We start from the raw sequence: 20,051 nt of genomic DNA on the forward strand, positions 1-20,051 counted from the left end.
ACTTCTCCACAAGTGCAGTGGATGGACTACGGCAGCAGAAGACCACAACAGGTCCCACTCCCCGTACCTAATAAAGTATCCCGTGAGTATGTATTCTAGAGTACCAAAAGAGCCATCAGATAGCTGGGTTATCATTGGCCCAAATTCTAAAGATTCTAGATTGTTTGCTGCTGATTGGAAAGTGACAAAATAGCCCCACTTTTTTTAAAAAACAGAAAGAGAGAGAAAACTGGAAACTACATACTGGTTAGCCCAGTCAGGAATACTAGCATCTATTATAAGGTATGAAAGGACTGACATTCAGAAAATATCAAAGGAATTAAGCAACGTTAATGTGTATTTATGAAAGGAAAATCATCTTTGACAAATCAACAGGAAATTGCAGGACCTAACTGGAAAGATAAGAGACAACCAGTGAATGTCTTGTATCTAGATTCTCCAACTGCTTTTGATAATGTCACACAAAGGGATAATGTGCAAAGCAAAGGCATTATGAGATTTGGGGTACTGTAAGATTCTGCCATGGATTGAATAGTTTGACAAATGTTATCAAGTGAGTGGTACTCATTCAAGACTTTAGTTGCCATGTTTTTAATCACCTTCCAGAAGAAATGATCGAGTTATGATTGTTACATGTCAAATTTTCTGAACATTTCCATAGAGATATAACTTGCATCAGAGTAACCACATGCTGCCTCAGCCAGCAATACTTCATCTATGATGATCTGTATAACTTCTCACCTTCAAATACAGCAACTTTGTCATCAGAGTTGTCAGTTCCACTGGTCTCCTCCTGGTCACAGTTCACAAGAAGAATGGCTCCGTGTCCTTTGGAACCCCACTTCCAGGAACCCTGGCAAAGAAAAAAAAATTTAAATCATACTTGAATGAGCACATGTAGCTTCTTGGTGTATCAAAATTAACCACCAAGATTCAGAATCATATTTATTACCACTGACTTATATGATGCGACGTTTGTTTGTAATGCAGTACAGTGCAAAGACACAAAATTGACTATTGCAAACACAAGAAAATCTGTAGATGCTGGAGATCCAAAGCAGTACACACAAAATGCTGGAGGAACTCAGCAGGCCAGGCAGCATCCTTGGAAAAAAAGAGTACATCGTCGATGTTTCTGGCCGAGACCCTTCATCAAGACTGTTGGATATGGACATTTATTATTGGGTATGTTATACTGGTGTTGGAATGTGTGCCAACACTTATGAGCTGCTCCCAGTATATCCTAGGTTGTGATGGTTAGCACAAACATTTCACTGTCTGTTTTGGTGTGAATCTGAATAAATTACAAAGTAGATAAATAGTGCAAAAAAAAACAAAATAGCGTTCATGGGCTGTTCAGAAATCCCACTGTGGAGGAGAAAATCGTTGAATGTGTTAGGTAGGAGCAGTAATTTAAAAGATAATTAGAAAAAAAATTAAACTGCCAATAATGAAAAACTGAAATAAAACAAATGCTGGGAATTCGGCATTTATTGACATTAAGGGAAAGATATTAAATACCGCCCTTGACAGTGAAACCAACATCCTACAATATGAATATCTTGGTCAAGAAAAAAGTGGAAAAATTCACCTCAGAAGTGTATTAAAACATAAATTAAGTTTCTATTTTTAATCACCTTATTGGGATTATTCTTCTCAATGATACCATCACGATCTGCATCCACATCCAATGATACAACTGTAAGTGAAAGGTAAGAGATTAACCAAGTGGCATGGAAAAGAAGGAAGATTATCACCGTGATGTAATATTGTTCATACATTTGCGTGGCCACCACATCAATTTCAGCATCAGCATTCCCTGTGACCAGATTTCATTGTGAATGCTTACCTGTAAAAATACCGCAGACAGGTCATGACCAGGATGCCCAGGGTATAAAATAGAGTAACTTGTAGAGTCCAAGAGCTCTGCCGCACAGAAATTGACCCTTCATCCCACCTATATCAATCCTATTTGCCTGCAGTAGGTTTATATCCTTTTATAAAGTGCCCGACTCACAATTATTGCATTTTACATCACCACCTCCTCTAGGAGTGAGTTCCAGATATCAAACAATCAACCAGTCTCACCTTAACCCTGTGCCCTCCTGTTTCTGATACCCCTGCCACAGGAAGAAGATTGTGACTCTATACCCATCTATGTGTCTTAAACTTTTCTATGCCTCTATCAGGTCACACCTTGTCCTCCTTTGCTCCAGAGAAAGCAAACCAAGTTTATCCAATCTCTTACTAGAACTGAAGTCCTCTGAACCAGCAACATCATAATGGATCTCCTCCTGACTCTGTCCAGCAAAACCATATCCCTCCTATAGTGTGATGACCAGAGCTAAATGCTCCAAGTGTGGTCCAAATAGTGTTTCTGTAAAGTTGTAATACAACATCCCAACTTCTATATTCTGTGTGTCAGCTTAAGAAGGCAAGCATGCCTGGTGCATTCTTCACCATCCTATCTACCTGTGTTACCACTTTTCGTCAACTATGGGCTTGAATGCCAAAGTCCCTCTGCTCATCAACATTCCTTAGTGCCCTCCATTTCTTGCACATCTCCTGTCTCCTTTTGACTTCCCAAAATACACCACCTCATTCTTGATGGAATTGAATTCCAGTTGCAAGTGACCCATTTCCATCTGATTTATATTCTGCTGTAGCCTTGGACACTACCAACTTTTGGGTCATCTACAAACTTACTAATCACAACTCCAACGTTCTGAAAAGAGGATGCTGTCCAAGTTGCATGCCATCTTGGACAATGTCTCCCATCCACTCCATAATGTACTAGTTAGGCACAGGAGTACATTCAGCCAGAGACTCATTCCACTGAGATGTAACACTGAGCATCATAGGAAGTCATTCCTGCCTGTGGCCATCAAACTTTACAACTCCTCCCTCAGAGTGTCAGACACACTGAGCCAATAAGTCCTGGACTTATTTCCACTTGGCATGATTAACTTATTATTTAATTATTTATGGTTTTATATTGCTATATTTCTACACTATTCTTGGTTGGTGCGACTGTAACGAAACCCAATTTCCCTCGGGATCAATAAAGTATGTCTGTCTGTCTGTTAAGTTGGTAATATCATAAACAACAACTGGTCACAGACATCCAATCAGAAAAGCACCCTTCCACAACTACCTATTATCAATTAGCTAGCTTATCTTGTATCCCATGTGCCTTAAACATCTGGACCAGACTTGTGTTACTGTATCCGTCCTAGTTAGATCATTATATGTTTTGCGAAGTTTGACAGCAGCTCTTGTGTGTAAGAGAAATGGCATCCAAGTCTCACTTGCCTCCAACAGACATGACTGATCTTTTTTTTTATTTTCCTCAGCATGTAGGAGGCTATTTGGCCCTTTAAGTTTACAACAAGTAGAGGCATCTTTTAAAAATGGGAAAGACAGCATTGGAAAGAGTGCAGATAAGATCTGGGGTTGCTGAGTTATTGAGAAGGTTGAGCAGACTCCGATTTTATTTCTTGGAACATTGAAGGTAGTGGAGTGACCTTACAGAGATACAGAAAATCATCAGGGGCAATGTGAAGGCACGTCATCATTTTCCCAGAGGTGGGAAGTTAAAAACTAGAGGGCAGAGGTTTAAAGTGAGAGGTCAAAGATTTAAAAGGAGAACTTGAGGTGATGTGATGTGGAATAAGTCAGTGGTTGAGACAAATGTGATATCAACATTTACAAGACATTTGACTAAGAACATGGATAGCAATGGGACGAAATTGATGAGCACCATGGTCAACTGTATTTCTCTATGACTCTAGGAGGTGAGGATGTCCCCAGTAACAAAGTCAAGCATAATTCATTTACCATTGACATGAAAACAGATGAAATATCTGGACATGTTTCATCCGGGTGTCAATAACTTACTGATTGCCGTGAGCTCAAGGATCATCTGATCAATGGGCTTTGCCAAATCATCTTTGTAGAACATAACCGTAACCTGGAGGAAGAGTGCAGTAAAGAGTTAATGACAATGTTGGGGTTGGGAATAGGTTGGGTCTTTCTAATTTTCGGTAGTGATGCAAAACAGGGATCTTCAATCAGTCACACAATGCACATCCTCCTCCAGGTTTGTTTCTACTCAAGTCACTTGGAGAAAGGTGGAAGTCATCAAATTATAGACCACTCCATCTCTGGTTAATCTTAACAACTGTAGCAGAAATGAAGCATGAAGTTATTGAGCACTAAGATTTGATGTGAAAATTTTACTATATGACAATAGAAGGAACATAATTTCTATAGTATCTTTTAATTTTTCCACATTTGCTCTCAAAGTCACTAAACTTTTGAAGGGCCACCTAAAGAATCACTTGCAAGTCAGTAAATAGTGTGATTCATTCTATACTTTGGAAGGTTAAATAAGAAAATTCACAGCAGAAACAGCCACTCAGAGCATTTTATTAACTTCTAATTAATAGTGTATTTCCAAACCATCAAACACAATTTGACATCTGCTGAACTAGGAGATGCTAAGGAAAATGAACCAAAGCAGAAAAAAGTGCAGCTTTTGGAAAGAATTTTGAAGTAGGGAGAAGCTAGAAAGGCAAAGAAATTTAGGGAGGAAACTCTGGAGTTTGGAGCCTCGCTGTCCAAAAGGAAGGAGTGAAGACATCTTGGAGGGCTGTAGGGCTGGAGGGGACTGGGAGGAAATGAGGGAATAGGAGAGTCTACAGAGGGGAGCAGGAATAAGTTAAATAATTTCAAAATCAGGAATTATTTAACTGGGAACAAATGTAGATAAAAGGGTACAAGAGGGTGAGATGGTGCTGCAGCTGGTACAACTGAAGCTTCAGAGCTTCAGCGACCCAGGTTCAATTCTGATCTCCTGTGTCAATTTTACACTTAATACGTGAAATTCCCCTGGGTGTTCTGACTTGCTTCTGCAATTGGGTCGTTAGGTAAATTGCCTCTCATTTCTGTGTGACTGGTAGAATGTGGGGGAGTTAATGGGAAAGAGTTCTGATTGGCCTGGATGGTGGCGGGAGGGACAGGGGTCTCTGATGACAAACATTGCTGTCTTCTGGAAGCACTCCACATCAATATGATCAATGGTGGGAAGGGCTTTGTTTGCGATGGACTGGACTATATCCATAATCTTCTGTAGACGTTTCTGTTCGTTGGCAATGGTGTTTCCAAACCAGGCTATGCTGCAACCAGTTAGGCTACACACCACTGTGCCTCCGTAGAAGTTTGTCAGTGTTTTTGGAGACATGCCAAATCTGCGCAATCAGAACATGGGACAGATCTCACCGAGAGTGCCTGCAGTGGGGTTTGAATCCATCAAGGGAGGAGAACTGGGAGATAAGACATAAAATGGCTTTAATTGGACAGCAAGGCTGCTCAAGATGCGCAAAGGGGCAAATACTTAATGGGTTGTGGTGCCTGTAGAGAGGACAGAGAAGCTGAAGCTTTGACAGTTTTCCCTTTGAAAGCTAAAACTAATACCGATGATTAGTAATATATTTTAAAGAGACAGAGTCAAAATATTATATTTTAAAGAGACATTTAAATAGGAAGGAAATTACATGCAGAGAGTATTTTAAAGTAATGCTTTTGTTACCATGGTCGAACAGGAGGTATGATCTGAGAACTCAAAAGTACAGATCATGTAAACTACTTTGGAAGTGCGGATAATGGGATAAGTGGAGACAATGGGCTACTTATCCAGTAAGATGACGGCGTGCTCAGACACGAGGAAATTTGGTAGGTCACCAAAGACTCTCGCAAATTTCCGCAGGAGAGCATTCTGACCAGTTGCGGAGGGCCACTGCACAGGATCAGAAAAACTGCAGAAAGTTGTAAACTCATCCAGCTCTATCATGGGCATTTGTCTCCCCAGCATCCAGGACATCCTCAAAAGCTGATACTTCAAAAAGGCAGCATCCATAATCAAGGACACCCATCACTTAGGACATGCCATCTTCTTATGGCCACCATCAAAGAGGAGCTACAGGAGCTTGAAGACACACACTCAATGTTTCAGGAGCAGCTTCTTCCCCTCCAACATCAGATTTCTGAATAGACCACGATTCCAGGTACACTATCTCACCAATTTATTTTTGCTCTCTTTTTGCACTACATATATATATATATGTAATTTTTAGTTTTTATTAGGTACTACATGGTACTCCTCTCACAAAACAACAAATTTCATTACTTTGTCGGCCATGGCAGAATTAAAATGAAGGAAAATGTCAAACTCGAATGGGTCAAGTACAGTGGAAGTAGGCAAACCTTTGTTCTTGCCATGTGCCTGATGGAGATGGCTATTTTGTGAGTTTGTCCATGTAGACAAATCCCCCCCCAACCTCCCATTTTGTGAACTCTGAATTGATTCTTGTTCTGAGATAATCCAATCAGAGCAGTTGAACGTGGACACAAGGAGTTTCAGCTGCTGACCTAACCATTCTCAGACAAGTAGCTATTTATTATGCAAATTAGAAAAGCACTCTGTCATCTCGTTAGACTCCGCGACTGGGTCGCCTAGTCCCACTGGTCTGAACCAGTTAGAGTTGAAAGGAACAAAGGCGCAAGGTTGGGGGAGCTGAAGCCATAGAACAATTCTGGTTGTAGCTCTGGACCAGAGGCAGTAAGAATGTGACCCAGGTAGGTCAAATAACCTTGAGTCATTGAGGTGGAGATACATCAGTTAAACCAGTGAGGAACACTATAAGAGTTAGGAGCAATAGCTCTCTCCAGAGAGCCAGCATCACAAGGGAGAACCCCCACGCCAGGGACTGGGAGAAGAAGGAATTGATCATCAGGCCAACTAAGATCCTCTTCTGCTTCTGCTTGGTACTGCGCAAGCACTGCCGGACAGCTGTTATAACGCGCAGTCGCTGTGAACGGCGTGACAGTTAAATTATAAAGTGAATTTTTTTGACTAGATCCCCTAAATTGATTTGATCGAGTCTATCTTTAAAAATGTTAATGTCAGGAATACTGCGCCGGTCTGGCGGCAGAAGATTCCACTCTCCTGTTGATCTAGGGTAGAGGGAGTACTGGTAGCAAATCTTGTTGAGTGGAGGGGTTTCCAGTATGTAAGGTCCAGTTTGCTGTCGAGTTGAACTGACCCTGTGACAAATTTGGATGTTTGATGGAGTGATGTTGTGAACTTCTTTGAAAATGGAGATTAACCGTAGTTTAGTACGTCGGTTTTCAGGTGGTTCCCATTGAAGGTTAGAGAGCATGTTGGTGGCACTGGATTTCCTGCTGTAATCGTTTAGCACAAAGCGAGCAGCACGGCGTTTGATTTTTTTGATGGACTTCTTATTGTTAGCTTGATGGGGATCCCATATGGCCATGCAATATCAAGCCTTGGATGGACAAGTGTCTCGTATGGCATGACCTTGACGGATTTACTACGAGTGGAGGTTTCTTTGCAGGATACCCAGCATTTTGTTTGCTTGGGCTGTAATCTGATTGATGTGGCATGCCACACCTCTATTTTGGTGTTATAAATTGGGAAAGTGGTCCGAGTAGGAATCAGTAGAATTCATGCTCTAAGTTGTTGCCCTGGGGTCAACATAGCTACTTTGTTGTTTGTCCAGACAATAAAGCACAAGCTTCGATTGATTACGAGTTGTGTATTGAGTTTCCTATCCTACTTCTGTTAATGAGTGGTCAACATACTGTACACCGGTTACATTAAACTGGATTCTGAGATGTTGCCTGACCTGCTAAGTTCCTGCAGCACTGTGTGTGCAGTTTTCTCGATTTCCAGTATCTGCAGAATCTCTTATGTCGATTACTGCAATATTTTTCCCTGTAAAGCACTGAGCCAATCAATGAAATATTTTGAATATTAATAATGATTCTTTCTTTCTTAGTCCCCCGACCCTTTGCTGCCTAATAAAAGCTTTTCCATATTACTTCTTGCAATTCTTCTGGGCCTTCTGGTTTTTGATATTCCAACCGTAATTTCTCTATCAGATTTTGACTATCTATTCATTTCCATAGCTGTTGCCTGACCGGCTGAGTTCCTCCAGCATTTTGTGTGTGTAGTTTCTCTATCAGATTGCCTTCTTTTTGAAAGGAAAACAACCTCAGCTTCTCCAGCCTATCCATGTAACAGAAGTCCTTTATTTGCATCAAATCATTCTAATAAATCTCTTCTGCATCTTTCTATTGCTTTCATCTTAGAATGTGTTCCCTGTTTTCTCTAAAGTGTGGTGTGCAGAAATGGACCCATAACCTAGATGTGGCTAAATCACAAGCATGAAAAAATCTGCAGACGCTGGAAATCCAAGCCCCACACACAAAATGCTGGAGGAACTCAGCAGGCCAGACAGCATCTACGGAAAAAAGCACGGTCGATGTTTCGTGACGAAACTCTTCAGCAGGAATGGGGGGGAGGGGGGGGAGAGAAAAGCTGAGGAGTAGATTTGAAAGGTGGTGGAAGGGGAGAGAGAAACACCAGGCAGTAGGTGAAACTTGGAGGGATGAAGCAAAGAGCTAGGATGTTGATTGGTGAAAGAGACAGAAGGCCATGGAAGAAAGGAAAAAGGGGGGAGGTTGGGGGAGGAGCAGCAGAGGGAGGCGATGGGCAGGCAAGGAGATAACATGAGAGGGACAAGGGGATGAGGAATGGTGAAGGTGGTGGGGGGGTGGCATGACTGGAAGTTGAGAAATCAATGTTCATGCCATCAGGTTGGAGGCTACCCAAACGGATTACAATGTGTTGTTCCTCCAAGCTAAGTGTGGCCTCATCATGACAGTGGAAGAGGTCATGGATGGACATATAGGAAGGGAATGGGAAGTGAAATTAAAATGGCTGGCCACTGGGAGATCCCACTGTTTCTGGTGGACAGATTGAAGGTGCTCACCGAAGTGGTCTCCCAATCTACATTGGGTCTCACCGACATACAGGAGGCTATACCGGCTGAATCAGTGTTTTAAAGTATGTCATATCTGAAATACATCTTATGGAAATGTTTGTTTGATGAACTTCAATAAAAAAATAAATTAAAGTACGTTGTAGATTTGAAAAGAAAACTGCAGATGATAAAAGGTAATTAACCTGAAATACATTTCTCTCTGTACAGTTGCATCCGTTGCTAAAGCGTATTTTCAGCAATTTTTGCTTTTTCTACATCTTAACTTCATTGTTTTTGTTTTAAAAAATGAAGTACAGATTCACACAAGTTTTCTCAGCCTGTTCCGCCACTTATAGATTTAAGCTAAAAATCTTTTCAAAGGTCACTCTCCTGCTCCTCTGATTTAAATTGCTTTTGGTTTTTCTTACTAAATTCAAAGTAAATTTATTATCAAAGTACATACATGTCACCACATAGGTCACCTTGAGATACGTTTTCTTACAGGCTTACGTTGTCTGATACGCTTCTGACATTTAGGGCAGCGATGAAGGACCATCTCTGGCGGTATTCAGGGCTTCCTTCGTCATGTCAGTAGCTTCCTCTCAGTTTTCACTACTCAGTCGTTCCTGGGTGGAGACTCAGGAATACTGTCGCACTCAGATGTAGAAGGATTCTTCATTGCTTTTTTCCCGTAACAATTTTGTGTTATTAGTCACGGTTATTTGCCCTGAGCTGAAACCTCAAATCTGGTGGGCTGCCCTTAGTCTGCACTCTACCCTTTGACCTGTTTGGCATGGGCGACCCGACCAAGGGCCAGAGCATGAAGTCCTGACACCGAGTCATTGAGGCACAAAGGTTGAGGTTTTCGGCAGGCACTTACAAGAAAATGAAGAAATACAATGGAATTTATGAAAACAGAGACTGACAACCAATGTTCAAATAGTGAAAACATACTATAAATAAATAATAACTGAGTTGTAGAATCCTTGAAAGTGAGTCTATAGGTTGTGAAGCTGAGATACTAACCTGCTAGTTTCCTAAAAATTAGCTGTTTTAATTCTTTCCCGCACCCAGGCTTTCCGTGTTTCATCAATATTCCAGTTCTTTTGTTACACCTTTAACGATATCAGATGTTAACAGCAGCAAGTCTATCTTGCTGCCTTGCTCTGTTCTTGTCAGAAAGCAGGAATGATGTGGGATGGGTGTTCTAGTACATTGGGGAGTGGAGAGATTTGCTGTCGGCAAATGACTTGCCCTTTATAAACAAAGCACTTTGTTAAGCTTTTCTTTCCTTCCATTTTCTCTGGACATGTTTGCCACCTGTTTTCCATCAAAGATGACTATTATGTTTCCCATTATAGCCTTTCTTGGTATATGTTTCTTTTCCACTAGTAATTTTTATATTTCACAAGAAGATTCAATTTAAATGTAATTCTGCTTTACCAAGTACCATATTATTAATAAGACATTAAGCAGTAGCACTACAATATTACCTTTTTATCATTGGGAGTATGGCTTACTTGGTCCACCCTGATCTGAAGTAACATCTCTTTACTGAGAGTCCAGCGATTTGCAGATTGAGCAGCAATATTTGAATTCTTTTGATCTGAGATGGAACAAATAGCACCAGGACTTGAGGTGACTTCAAAGGTCTGACATAATGGAGGAGATGGCCTGGAGCAAGAGAAAGTGTTTGTCAAATTCATTTGTTGCTTCATACATATATGAAACCTAAAACAGCTTGTTGCAGTGGCTGTAAGTGATATGCAACGTATTGTCTCAAGCAGGCTTAATCCAATTCCTAACAAATATAGCCCATAATTTTAAAAAGTCCCAGTTCAGAACCAAAGACATGTCTTCAAATGTATTGAGCCTCAATTGTAGCAAACTCTGCACGTGGAAAAATAACATTAAACTGTATTCCCAGACATTATTAATAATTGCTCACAGTTACAGAATCCTAAAATTCATAGAGTGATTCATAAAAGTAAGAATAGGAAGAAACTATTCAAACAATCAAGTCCACATCAGTTCACTGCAGGGCTAGTCAAAGTCCTCAGCTATTTCACTGTGGCCTTTCTTTTTGTGCTCATTTAACTGAAGATAATTGAATCTGCTTCCACTCTCAGCAATTTCAATTAAGAAAATGTTAGGTTATCGCTGGCTCATTGTTTCTGTAACGTCCTGCTACCACCTCCACATAGATTTTTGTTTCTCTCTGAGATTCAGTTACTTCATCTAATTTACTAGAGCTTATGATGAAAAGCTGATGCCACAGTTTTGACACTGGATGTAGCTTGCTAATTTATGTATATTCCCTTTTTAGTCACTGTCTAATTACGGTACTTCATTGGAAAGGCATGTCATTGCCGAGAATTAATTGAGTTGCATTCTGTATTGATTCCAGTTTGAACCAAGGTTGATCTCTCAACACAAGGATATGAGTTTACAACCTGAGCTTACACATTGTAAATTCATAGCTGGGGACACTGGCCTAGGAAGGGACACTGATGTTGGTTCATTTCCAGTGATCACCAAGATCAGATTCCTAAAGTGCTATTCTAGACTCTGTCACAAGAAAAGATGGCCAGGTGAATTTTACAATAAGATTGGTGACTTACTTGTAAATATCAACATTAATTACAGTTCCAATGACATAAAGTACTTGGGTAGATTTCCCACACTCCACGTACACCGTTCTTTGCTTGGACATGGTGAATTCTGCAGTGTTCTGAAATACAAGAAAGTGTATTAGCACACTCTAGAGCTTGTCCATAAAGATTATTCTGGTCACAGGAGTAACCATTCTTTCTCTGTTGGAAATCCTATGAAGAGCAAAACAGTTAATCTTCCTAAAGAAGATAAACGTTCCGGAAGGCTCCTTGCGTTCAAACATCGCAGTCCTGTTGTTGGTTCAATAGGGAGCAAGAGCCCTTTACCACATCCTGAACTTCAGCACTTGCAACCTGCTGTGTGGACCAACTCATCTGACCATCTGCTCTGCTGTTACATTCAGTATTGAATCCAGGGGCAAGCTCATCGGGGCATTCGCTTGAGAACCGGTTCCTCCCCTTAATACTGGCGATGTACATTCGCTGGAATAGTGGCGGCACAGTTAGCACATTGCTTTACAGTGCCAGTGTTCAACATTTCGGGTTCAGTTCCCACCACTTACTGTGATACACTTCTGTGTTCTCCCCATGACAGAATGGGTCTCTTCCGGGAGCTCCGGTTAGACGTGGGTCAGTGAGCTGTGCGTAGAACCGTAGCGACACACGCAGTCTGTCCAACACAATCCTTACAGATTTGACTCGACGCAAATAATGCATTTTAGTCTAGATTTCGACATACACGTGACAGGAAAGAAAATCTTCACATCTTAAGGCGTGACCAGGACGGGAAATTAAGTTGCTAAGTTATTTTCTTTTTGCTCCTAATAATTAAGGGTTTTAATTTACACATTCTGAGAAAATAAAAGTTTACAGTTGATGGAAATGAAAACAGAACACTGGAAGAAGTTACTTGTAGAAAAGTTACCCTCTTCTCTCAATTCCCCCACCTCCGCTGCAACTGCTTTTCATTCTACAACGAAGGAGATGCCCCCCTCCTTCAAAGAACGGGGCTTCCCTTCCTCCGCCATCAACGCTGACCTCAACCGCAGCCCTTCCATTTCACACATGTCTGCTCTTACCCCACCAGGGATAGGGTTCCCCTTGTCCTCACCTACCACCCCACCATTCTTCGCGTCCAGCACATGATTCTCCGTAACTTCCGCCACCTCCAACTGGATTCTCCACCAAGCATATCTCTCCCTCCCCCCAACTTGCTGTTTTCCCCTGTCCTTTCGTCCCTCCCGACACTTATCCTTGAAAGCGGAACAAGTGTTACACCTGCCCCTCCCTACCATTCAGGGCCCGAAACAGTCCTCCCAGGTGAGGCGACACTTCACCCGTGAGCCTGTTGGGGTCAACAATCCGGTGCGCCAGAGTAGCCTCTTGTATATCGGTTCGACCCGGCGCACATTGGGAGACTGCCCCGCCCGCCAGAACAAGCGGGATCTCCCGGTGACCATCCATTTTAATTCCCATTCCGGTATGCCTGTCCATGTCGTAATGAGGCCACACTCAGACTGGAGGAACAGCACCTTATATTCCATTTGGATAGCCTCCAACCCGATGGCATGAACATCGATTTCTCAAACTTCCGGTAATGCCCGCTGTCTGCTGCCCCTGCCAATCCCCATCCCCTTTCCCCCCCCCCTCACCTTGCCCTCCCTCCTTGCCCGGCTGTCGCCTCCCTCTGGTCTCTTTCACCAATCAACTTCCCAGCTCTTTACTTCATTCCTCCCCCTTCAGGTTTCACCTGTCACCTTGTGATTCTCCCTCCCCCCACCTTTTAAATTCTACTCCTCAGTTATTTCCCAGTCCTGCTGAAGGGTCTCAGCCTGAAACGTCTGCTGTTAACTCTTTTCCACAGATGCTGCCGGACCTGCTGAGTTCCTCCTGCATTCTGTGAGTGTTGCTTGGATTTTCAGCATCTACAAATTTTCTCTTGTCACTGGAAGAATTCGGTGAGTCCGTGGATGTCATGGAGGGATTGTCTATGGAGTCTCTGTGGGTGGAGGTTAGGACCAGGAAGTGGGTCAATAACTTAGTGGGTGTTTTTCATAGGCCGCCCAATAGTAACAGGGATATCGAGGAGCGGATACGGAAACAGATCCTGGGAAACAGATCCTGGAAAGGTGTAATAATAACAGAGTTGTCATGATGGGAGATTTAAATTGCGCAAATATTGATTGGCATCTCCCTAGAGCAAGGGGTTTAGATGGGGTGGAGTTTGTTAGGTGTGTTCAGGAAGGTTTCTTGACACAGTATGTAGAAAATCCTACAAGAGGAGAGGCTGTACTTGATCTGGTATTGGGAAATGAACCTGGTCAGGTGTCAGGTCTCTCAGTGGGAGAGCATTTTGGAGATAATGATCACAATTCTATCTCCTTTACCATAGCATTGGGGAGGGATAGGAACAGACAATTTAGAAAAGCATTTAATTGGAGTAAGAGGAACTATGAAGCTATCAGGAAGGAAATTGGAAGCTTAAATTGGGAACAGATGTTCTCAGGGAAAAGTACGGAAGAAATGTGGCAAATGTTCAGGTGGATAATTGAGTGGAGTTCTACATAGGTACTTTCCAATGAGACAGGGAAGTTATGATAGGGTAGAGGAACCATGGTGTACAAAAACTATAATAAATCTAGACAAGAAGAAAAGAAAAGCTTACAAAAGGTTCAGAGAGCTAGGTAATGTTAGAGATCCAGAAGATTATAAGGCTAACAGGAAGGAGCCATGAGAAGGCCTTGGCGGGCAGGATTAAGGAAAACTCTAAGGCATTCTACAATTATGTGAAGAGCAAGAGGATAAGACGTGAAAGAATAGGACCTATCAAGTGTGACAGTGGGAAAGTGTGTATGGAACCGGAGGAGGTACTTAATGAATACTTTACTTCAGTATTCATTATGGAAAAGGATCTTGGTGATTGTAGTCTGACTTGCAGCGGACTGAAAAGCTTGAGCATATAGATATTAAGAAAGAGAATGTGCTGGAGATTTGGAAAGCATCAAGTTGGATAAGTCACTGCGACCAGAAGAGATATACCCCAGGCTACTGTGGGAGGCGAGGAAGGAGATTGCTGAGCCTCTGGTGATGATCTTTGAATCATCAATAGGGACGGGAGAGGTTCCGGAGGATTGGAGGGTTGCAGGTGTTGTTCCTTTATTCAAGAAAGGGAGCAGAGATAGCCCAGGAAATTATAGACCAGTGAGTCTTACTTCAGTGGTTGGTAAGTTAAAGGAGAAGATCCTGAGAGGCAGGATTTATGAACATTTGGAGAGGTATAATATGATTAGGAATAGTCAGTGTGGCTTTGTCAAAAGCAGGTCATGCCTTACGAGCCTGATTGAATTTTTTGAGGGTGTCACTAAACACATGATGAATGTAGAGCAGTAGATGTAGTGGTTATGGATTTCAGCAAGGCATTTGATAAGGTACCCCATGCAAGGCTTATTGAGAAAGTAAGGAGGCATGGGATCTAAGGGGACATTGCTTTGTGGATCCAGAAATGGCTTGCCCACAGAAGGCAAAGAGTGGTTGTAGATGGGTCATATTCTGCATGGAGATCAGTGACCAGTGGTGTGTTTCAGGGATCTGTTCTGGGACCCTTACTCTTCATGATTTTTATAAATGACCTGGATGAGGAAGTGGAGGGATGGGTTAGTAAGTTTGCTGATGACACAAAAGTTGGAAGTGTTGTGGATAGTGTGGAGGGCTGTCAGAGGTTACAGTGGGATATTGGTAGGATGCAAAATTGGGCTGAGAAGTGGCAGATGGCGTTCGACCCAGATAAGTGTGAGGTGGTTCATTTTGGTAGGTCAAATATGATGGCAGAATATAGTATTAATGGTAAGACTCTTGGCAGTGTGGAGGATCAGAGGGATTTTGGGGTCCAAGTCCATAGGACGCTCAAAGCAGCTGTGCAGGTTGACTCTCTGGTTAAGGAGGCATACAGTGTACTGGCCTTCATTAATCGTGGAATTGAATTTAGGAACAGAGAGGTAATGTTGCAGCTAGTGCCCAGTTCTGGTCGCCTCACTACAGGGAGAATGTGGAAGCCATAGAAAGGGTGCAGAGGAGATTTACAAGGATGTTGCCTGGATTGGGGAGCATGCCTTATGAGAATAGGTTGAGTGAACTCCACCTTTTCCCCTTGGAGCAACAGAGGATGAGAGGTGACCCGATAGAGGTGTATAAGATGATGAGAGGCATTGGTTGTGTGGATAGTCAGAGGCTTTTTCCCAGGGCTGAAATAGTTTCCACAAGAAGACACAGGTTGAAGGTGCTGGGGAGTAGGTATAGAGGAGATGTCGGGGGTAAGACTTTTACTCAGAGAGTGGTGAGTGCGTGAAATGGGCTGCCGGCAACGGTGGTGGAGGCAGATATGATAGGGTCTTTTAAGAGACTTTTGGATAGGTACATGGAGCTTAGAAAAATAGAGGGCTATGGGTAAACCTGGTAATTTCTAAGGTAGGGACATGTTCGGCACAACTTTGTGGGCCGAAGAGTTTTCTATGTTTCTAAGCAGCATCTGTAGAAGCAAAAGGTGCAAGTTTTTGGTTGTGTTCCTGCATCAGGACGCTGAGGGAAAGGGAAGAAGTACAGACAGACAGACATACTTTATTGATCCCGAGGGAAATTGGATTTCGTTACAGCCGCACCAACCAAGAATAGTGAAGAAATATAGCAATATAAAACCATAAATAATTAAATAACAATAAGTTAATCATGCCAAGTGGAAATAAGTCCAAGACCAGCCTATTGGCTCAGGGTGTCTGACACTCCGAGGGAGGAATTGTGAAGTTTGATGGCCACAGGCAGGAATGACTTCCTATGGCGCTCAGTGTTACATCTCGGTGGAATGAGTCTCTGGCTGATTGTACTCCTGTGCCTAACCAATACATCATGGAGTGGATGGGAGACATTGTCCAAAATGGCATGCAACTTGGACAGTATCCTCTAGAAGTGGTGGGTGGGAGGGGAGAATAGATAAAGGCTGATGGTGGGCATACATCACCAGGAGGGGAGGAAAGGTGATGGGAAAGGTGGGAAAAGGGAGAAGAATCTTAGGTGGATGGGTGTGTGCGGGAGAACAACGCCGGGTAACCTGAAACTGGAAAATTCAATGTTCATACCACTGGGTTGTTAGCTACCCAAGCAGAATTTGAGTTGTAGTTCTTCCAATTTGCATTTGGCCTCGCCGTAGCAACAGAGAAGGCCAAGGACAGACCGGTCCGTGTAGGAGTGTACTGGTCCGTGTACTGTTAGATTAACATGCAACATGTTCAAGATGGCTGTGGGGGGCAGAGCACTGGCGCTGGGCAAAACGGCTGCCTGGTCTGTGTTTGGAGTCCCCACTGTGAATTCTGGGTGCCAGAAACCCAGGTTGACAGGGGTGCCTCCCTAGAAATGTTTCTTTTTGTATTAAATGTGTGCTTAAATAAAATCATTGTCAAATAGGGTTTTTTTTTTGCTATTTATGCCTAGTTCGAATGTCTATTCTTATCTCTGACATTGAGACATTTAAAAAGACCTTTGACATGCTCTCAACAGCCTTGAGGATCAGTCTTCATGTTTCTCTATCTGAGGGGGCAGGAGGATAGGGAAGCTCACAAGCATCTCCCCTCTATGGGACAGCAGAGCAACATGATTCAGGTGACAGGGCCACAAGAGTTAGTATTGCTTATGGGATTACCTGGGAAATGCATGTGAGGGTTAAAAAACAGCCTGGGCTATTAACTGTTTCTTTTTCCACGGACACAGAGTATTTCCGTCATTATTGCAGATTTTCAGCACGTGCCACACTTCGCTTTTGCAGTTTCTCTTCACTTTTTGTGAGTAAGAAAATACGGTGCATTTCATATAAATACATGATATTATAAATAAATTTAAATGCACAAGTATAAAGGAAAGTAAATTAACTGAGCCTGACATTATTAATGAGGGTTAGCGATCAAATCAAATGAATGGAGTCGTCTGTAGATGGGTCATGGATGGAATAAAGCCGAGGAGTCTGATGTGAAGTCCACCTGATGCTTAGCATGGTCAGAATTACGGTATATAAAAACATCGAAAACCTACAGCACATTACAGGCCCTTTGGCCCACAATGTTGTGTTGACCATGTAACCTACTCTAGAAGCTGCCCAGAATAATTACTCTAGATTTAACAGTACAGCAGGGTGGTGGGTCAAGTGCACATGCTTCTGATCTCTTGTCTGCCCCTGACCTCCATGCTGTGGTGCAGAGGGTGGCTGTCTTCTGCAACTTGAACCACCGTACACGTTACAAGCCACGCCAGCCTATTAATACAGTTAGAGCATGTCATTTAGCCCATCGTCAGAATGCAGAACCTATTCCTGGAATACTTGCATTGCATCATTACCCCTATCCTCACCGCATTCTACAGAGGTTGTATCGAGAACATCCTGAGCAGCTGCATCACTGCCTGGTTCAGAAATTGCACCATCTCAGATCGCAAGACCCTACAGTGGATAGTGAGGTCAGCTGAGAAGATCATCGGGGTCTCTCTTCCCGCCATTACAGACATTTACACCACACGCTGCATCCACAAAGCAAACAGCATTGTGAAGGACCCCACGCACCCCTCACATAAACTCTTCTCCCTCCTGCCATCTGGGAAAAGGCACCGAAGCATTCGGGCTCTCATGACCAGACTGTTTCTTCCCCCAAGCTATCAGACACCTCAATACCCAGAGTCTGGACTGACAGCAACTTCCTGCCCTCTACTGTGCCTATTGTCTTGTTTATTATTTATTGTAATGCCTGCACTGTTTTGTGCACTTTATGCAGTTCTGGGTAGGTTTGTAGTCTAGTGTAGTTTTTGTGTTGTTTTACGTAGCACCATGGTCCTGAAAAATGTTGTCTCGTTTTTACTGTGTACTGTACCAGCAGTTATGGTTGAAATGACAATAAAAGTGACTTGACTTAACTTGATTTGGTATCTATCAGTGTGGTAAACTATGTATACCTGTCTGGACACACCTCTCTGCTGACTGCTCCTGTGGCTCCTCCCACAGACTCCTGTATAAGGGCGATTGGGGCACTGCTCCTCCCTCAGTCTTCGAGATGTTGTGCTCCCTTTTGCTGTTAATAAAAGCCTATCGTTCACTTCCTGTCTCTGAGAGTTATTGATGGTGCATCAATCAGAGTACAAAAAGATCCCGTATTGAAGAAATTCCACTACTGTTCCCTTACTTGCCATGAGTGGGTTCTCCAAAACTATTAAGATCAATCAATCTGCTTTAGGAAAAATATTACATCAGTCCTCCTGGAATTGGTACTTCTCTTTAACAAACTTGAATAAGTTCCCATTTTCCTTTCCTGTGCTCAACACAAATTATCTAAGCAATGACAGTACTGGCATTAATATCCTGTTTCATCTCATGAGACCTGAGAACCCTGCCTGAGCTTATTCAAAAATTTGAATGAAGACTAAAGGAAAACAGTGAGTCATCTTTTACAGCTTTATGCACTACCTATCTTTCTGTCCTTTTTCTCTCACAGAAACAATATATCTTGCTTACAATTGTTATACCCGCAGCTCCCTCCTTTGTGAGAATTGCAAGAGCACTATTGGGTTGGGTCAGGGGACCCAGGAAATGAAAGAGAGACGTGCAAAAATGCCTCGTTCCCCGGCGATGTAAAGTCACGAGACATATCCATTGTCTCTTGGAGACACATTTGTGGATTGCGATCCTTTGCTACGTGACTGCCTTCGGGTAAAGTGGGCTGGGTGAAGGGGAGAGATTGCATCATCCCCCAACCTGATTGACATCTACAACCCTGCAAGTCAGGATAAAAGAGGGGCTGTAGGAACAGCCCCCTGAGACGCACCAGAAGACACGCTAGCGATCCCGGAATAGCGGGAAGCCATTTGAAGGAAGTCACGTGCGTTCAGTTCCCTTGCCTGGGATCTGGTGGCTGATACCACAGAAAAAGACTTTGAACTAACAACGGGGAACCAACTCCCCCAACTCAACGGATTGACATCATAAAAGACCCGGGCAAGTTTAAAACCGTCTCTCTTAAACCCAAAGGCTGCAGCCTGCATGAACTGAGTGAACTTTATATTTCCATCGGACAATACATTGTCCCCTAGACAACGATAGAGCTTATTTCTTATTGATTATTATTATTATACCCGCACTTTTAGATTGAGTATTGACGACGTATATTATCTGAATGTTTGTATTGATCTAATTTTTGTGCCCCTTTATAAATAAAGACTTTTAAAAATAGTACCATCAGACTCCAATGGACCTCTCTATCTTTGCTGGTAAGTGACCCAGTTACGGGGTACGTAACACAATTAATGCGCAGCCCCAATGCTTTTAAGTTTGATGTAATTTTAACTCTTTTTATTAATAGTGATGGTGGGTCTTTCCTTTGGAAATTCCCTTTCACATGAGAATATATCTTTTTTTTACATATTCTAAAAGATCCTTTTAAATATCTGTAAATTACTCATCAATGGCCACTCCCTTGACCTGATTTACCTTTAGCTAATGCAGGATTCATGCCCTAACAACACACATATTTGAGTTAAGTATGTCTTGGACCTGCTCCTCACTCTCTCT

General features: G+C 42.6%; 1 protein-coding gene across 2 annotated transcripts in view; it reads right to left on the minus strand.

The window, feature by feature from the left end:
* padi2 (peptidyl arginine deiminase, type II) overlaps positions 1-20,051 on the minus strand; it is a 58,892-nt gene that overhangs the window by 26,302 nt on the left and 12,539 nt on the right. For both annotated transcript variants that reach the window (XM_073031814.1, XM_073031815.1), the window contains exons 2-6: positions 11,468-11,577; positions 10,340-10,520; positions 3,898-3,970; positions 1,638-1,699; positions 742-853 (exon numbers count right to left, since the gene is read on the minus strand). In XM_073031814.1, coding sequence (XP_072887915.1) covers positions 742-853; positions 1,638-1,699; positions 3,898-3,970; positions 10,340-10,520; positions 11,468-11,559 — 520 coding nt within the window. In that variant the 5' untranslated portion in view covers positions 11,560-11,577. The remainder of the gene's footprint in view (positions 1-741; positions 854-1,637; positions 1,700-3,897; positions 3,971-10,339; positions 10,521-11,467; positions 11,578-20,051) is intronic.

This window comes from Hemitrygon akajei, chromosome 29, assembly GCF_048418815.1.
Source record: "Hemitrygon akajei chromosome 29, sHemAka1.3, whole genome shotgun sequence".
Classification (NCBI taxonomy): Eukaryota; Metazoa; Chordata; class Chondrichthyes; order Myliobatiformes; family Dasyatidae; genus Hemitrygon; species Hemitrygon akajei.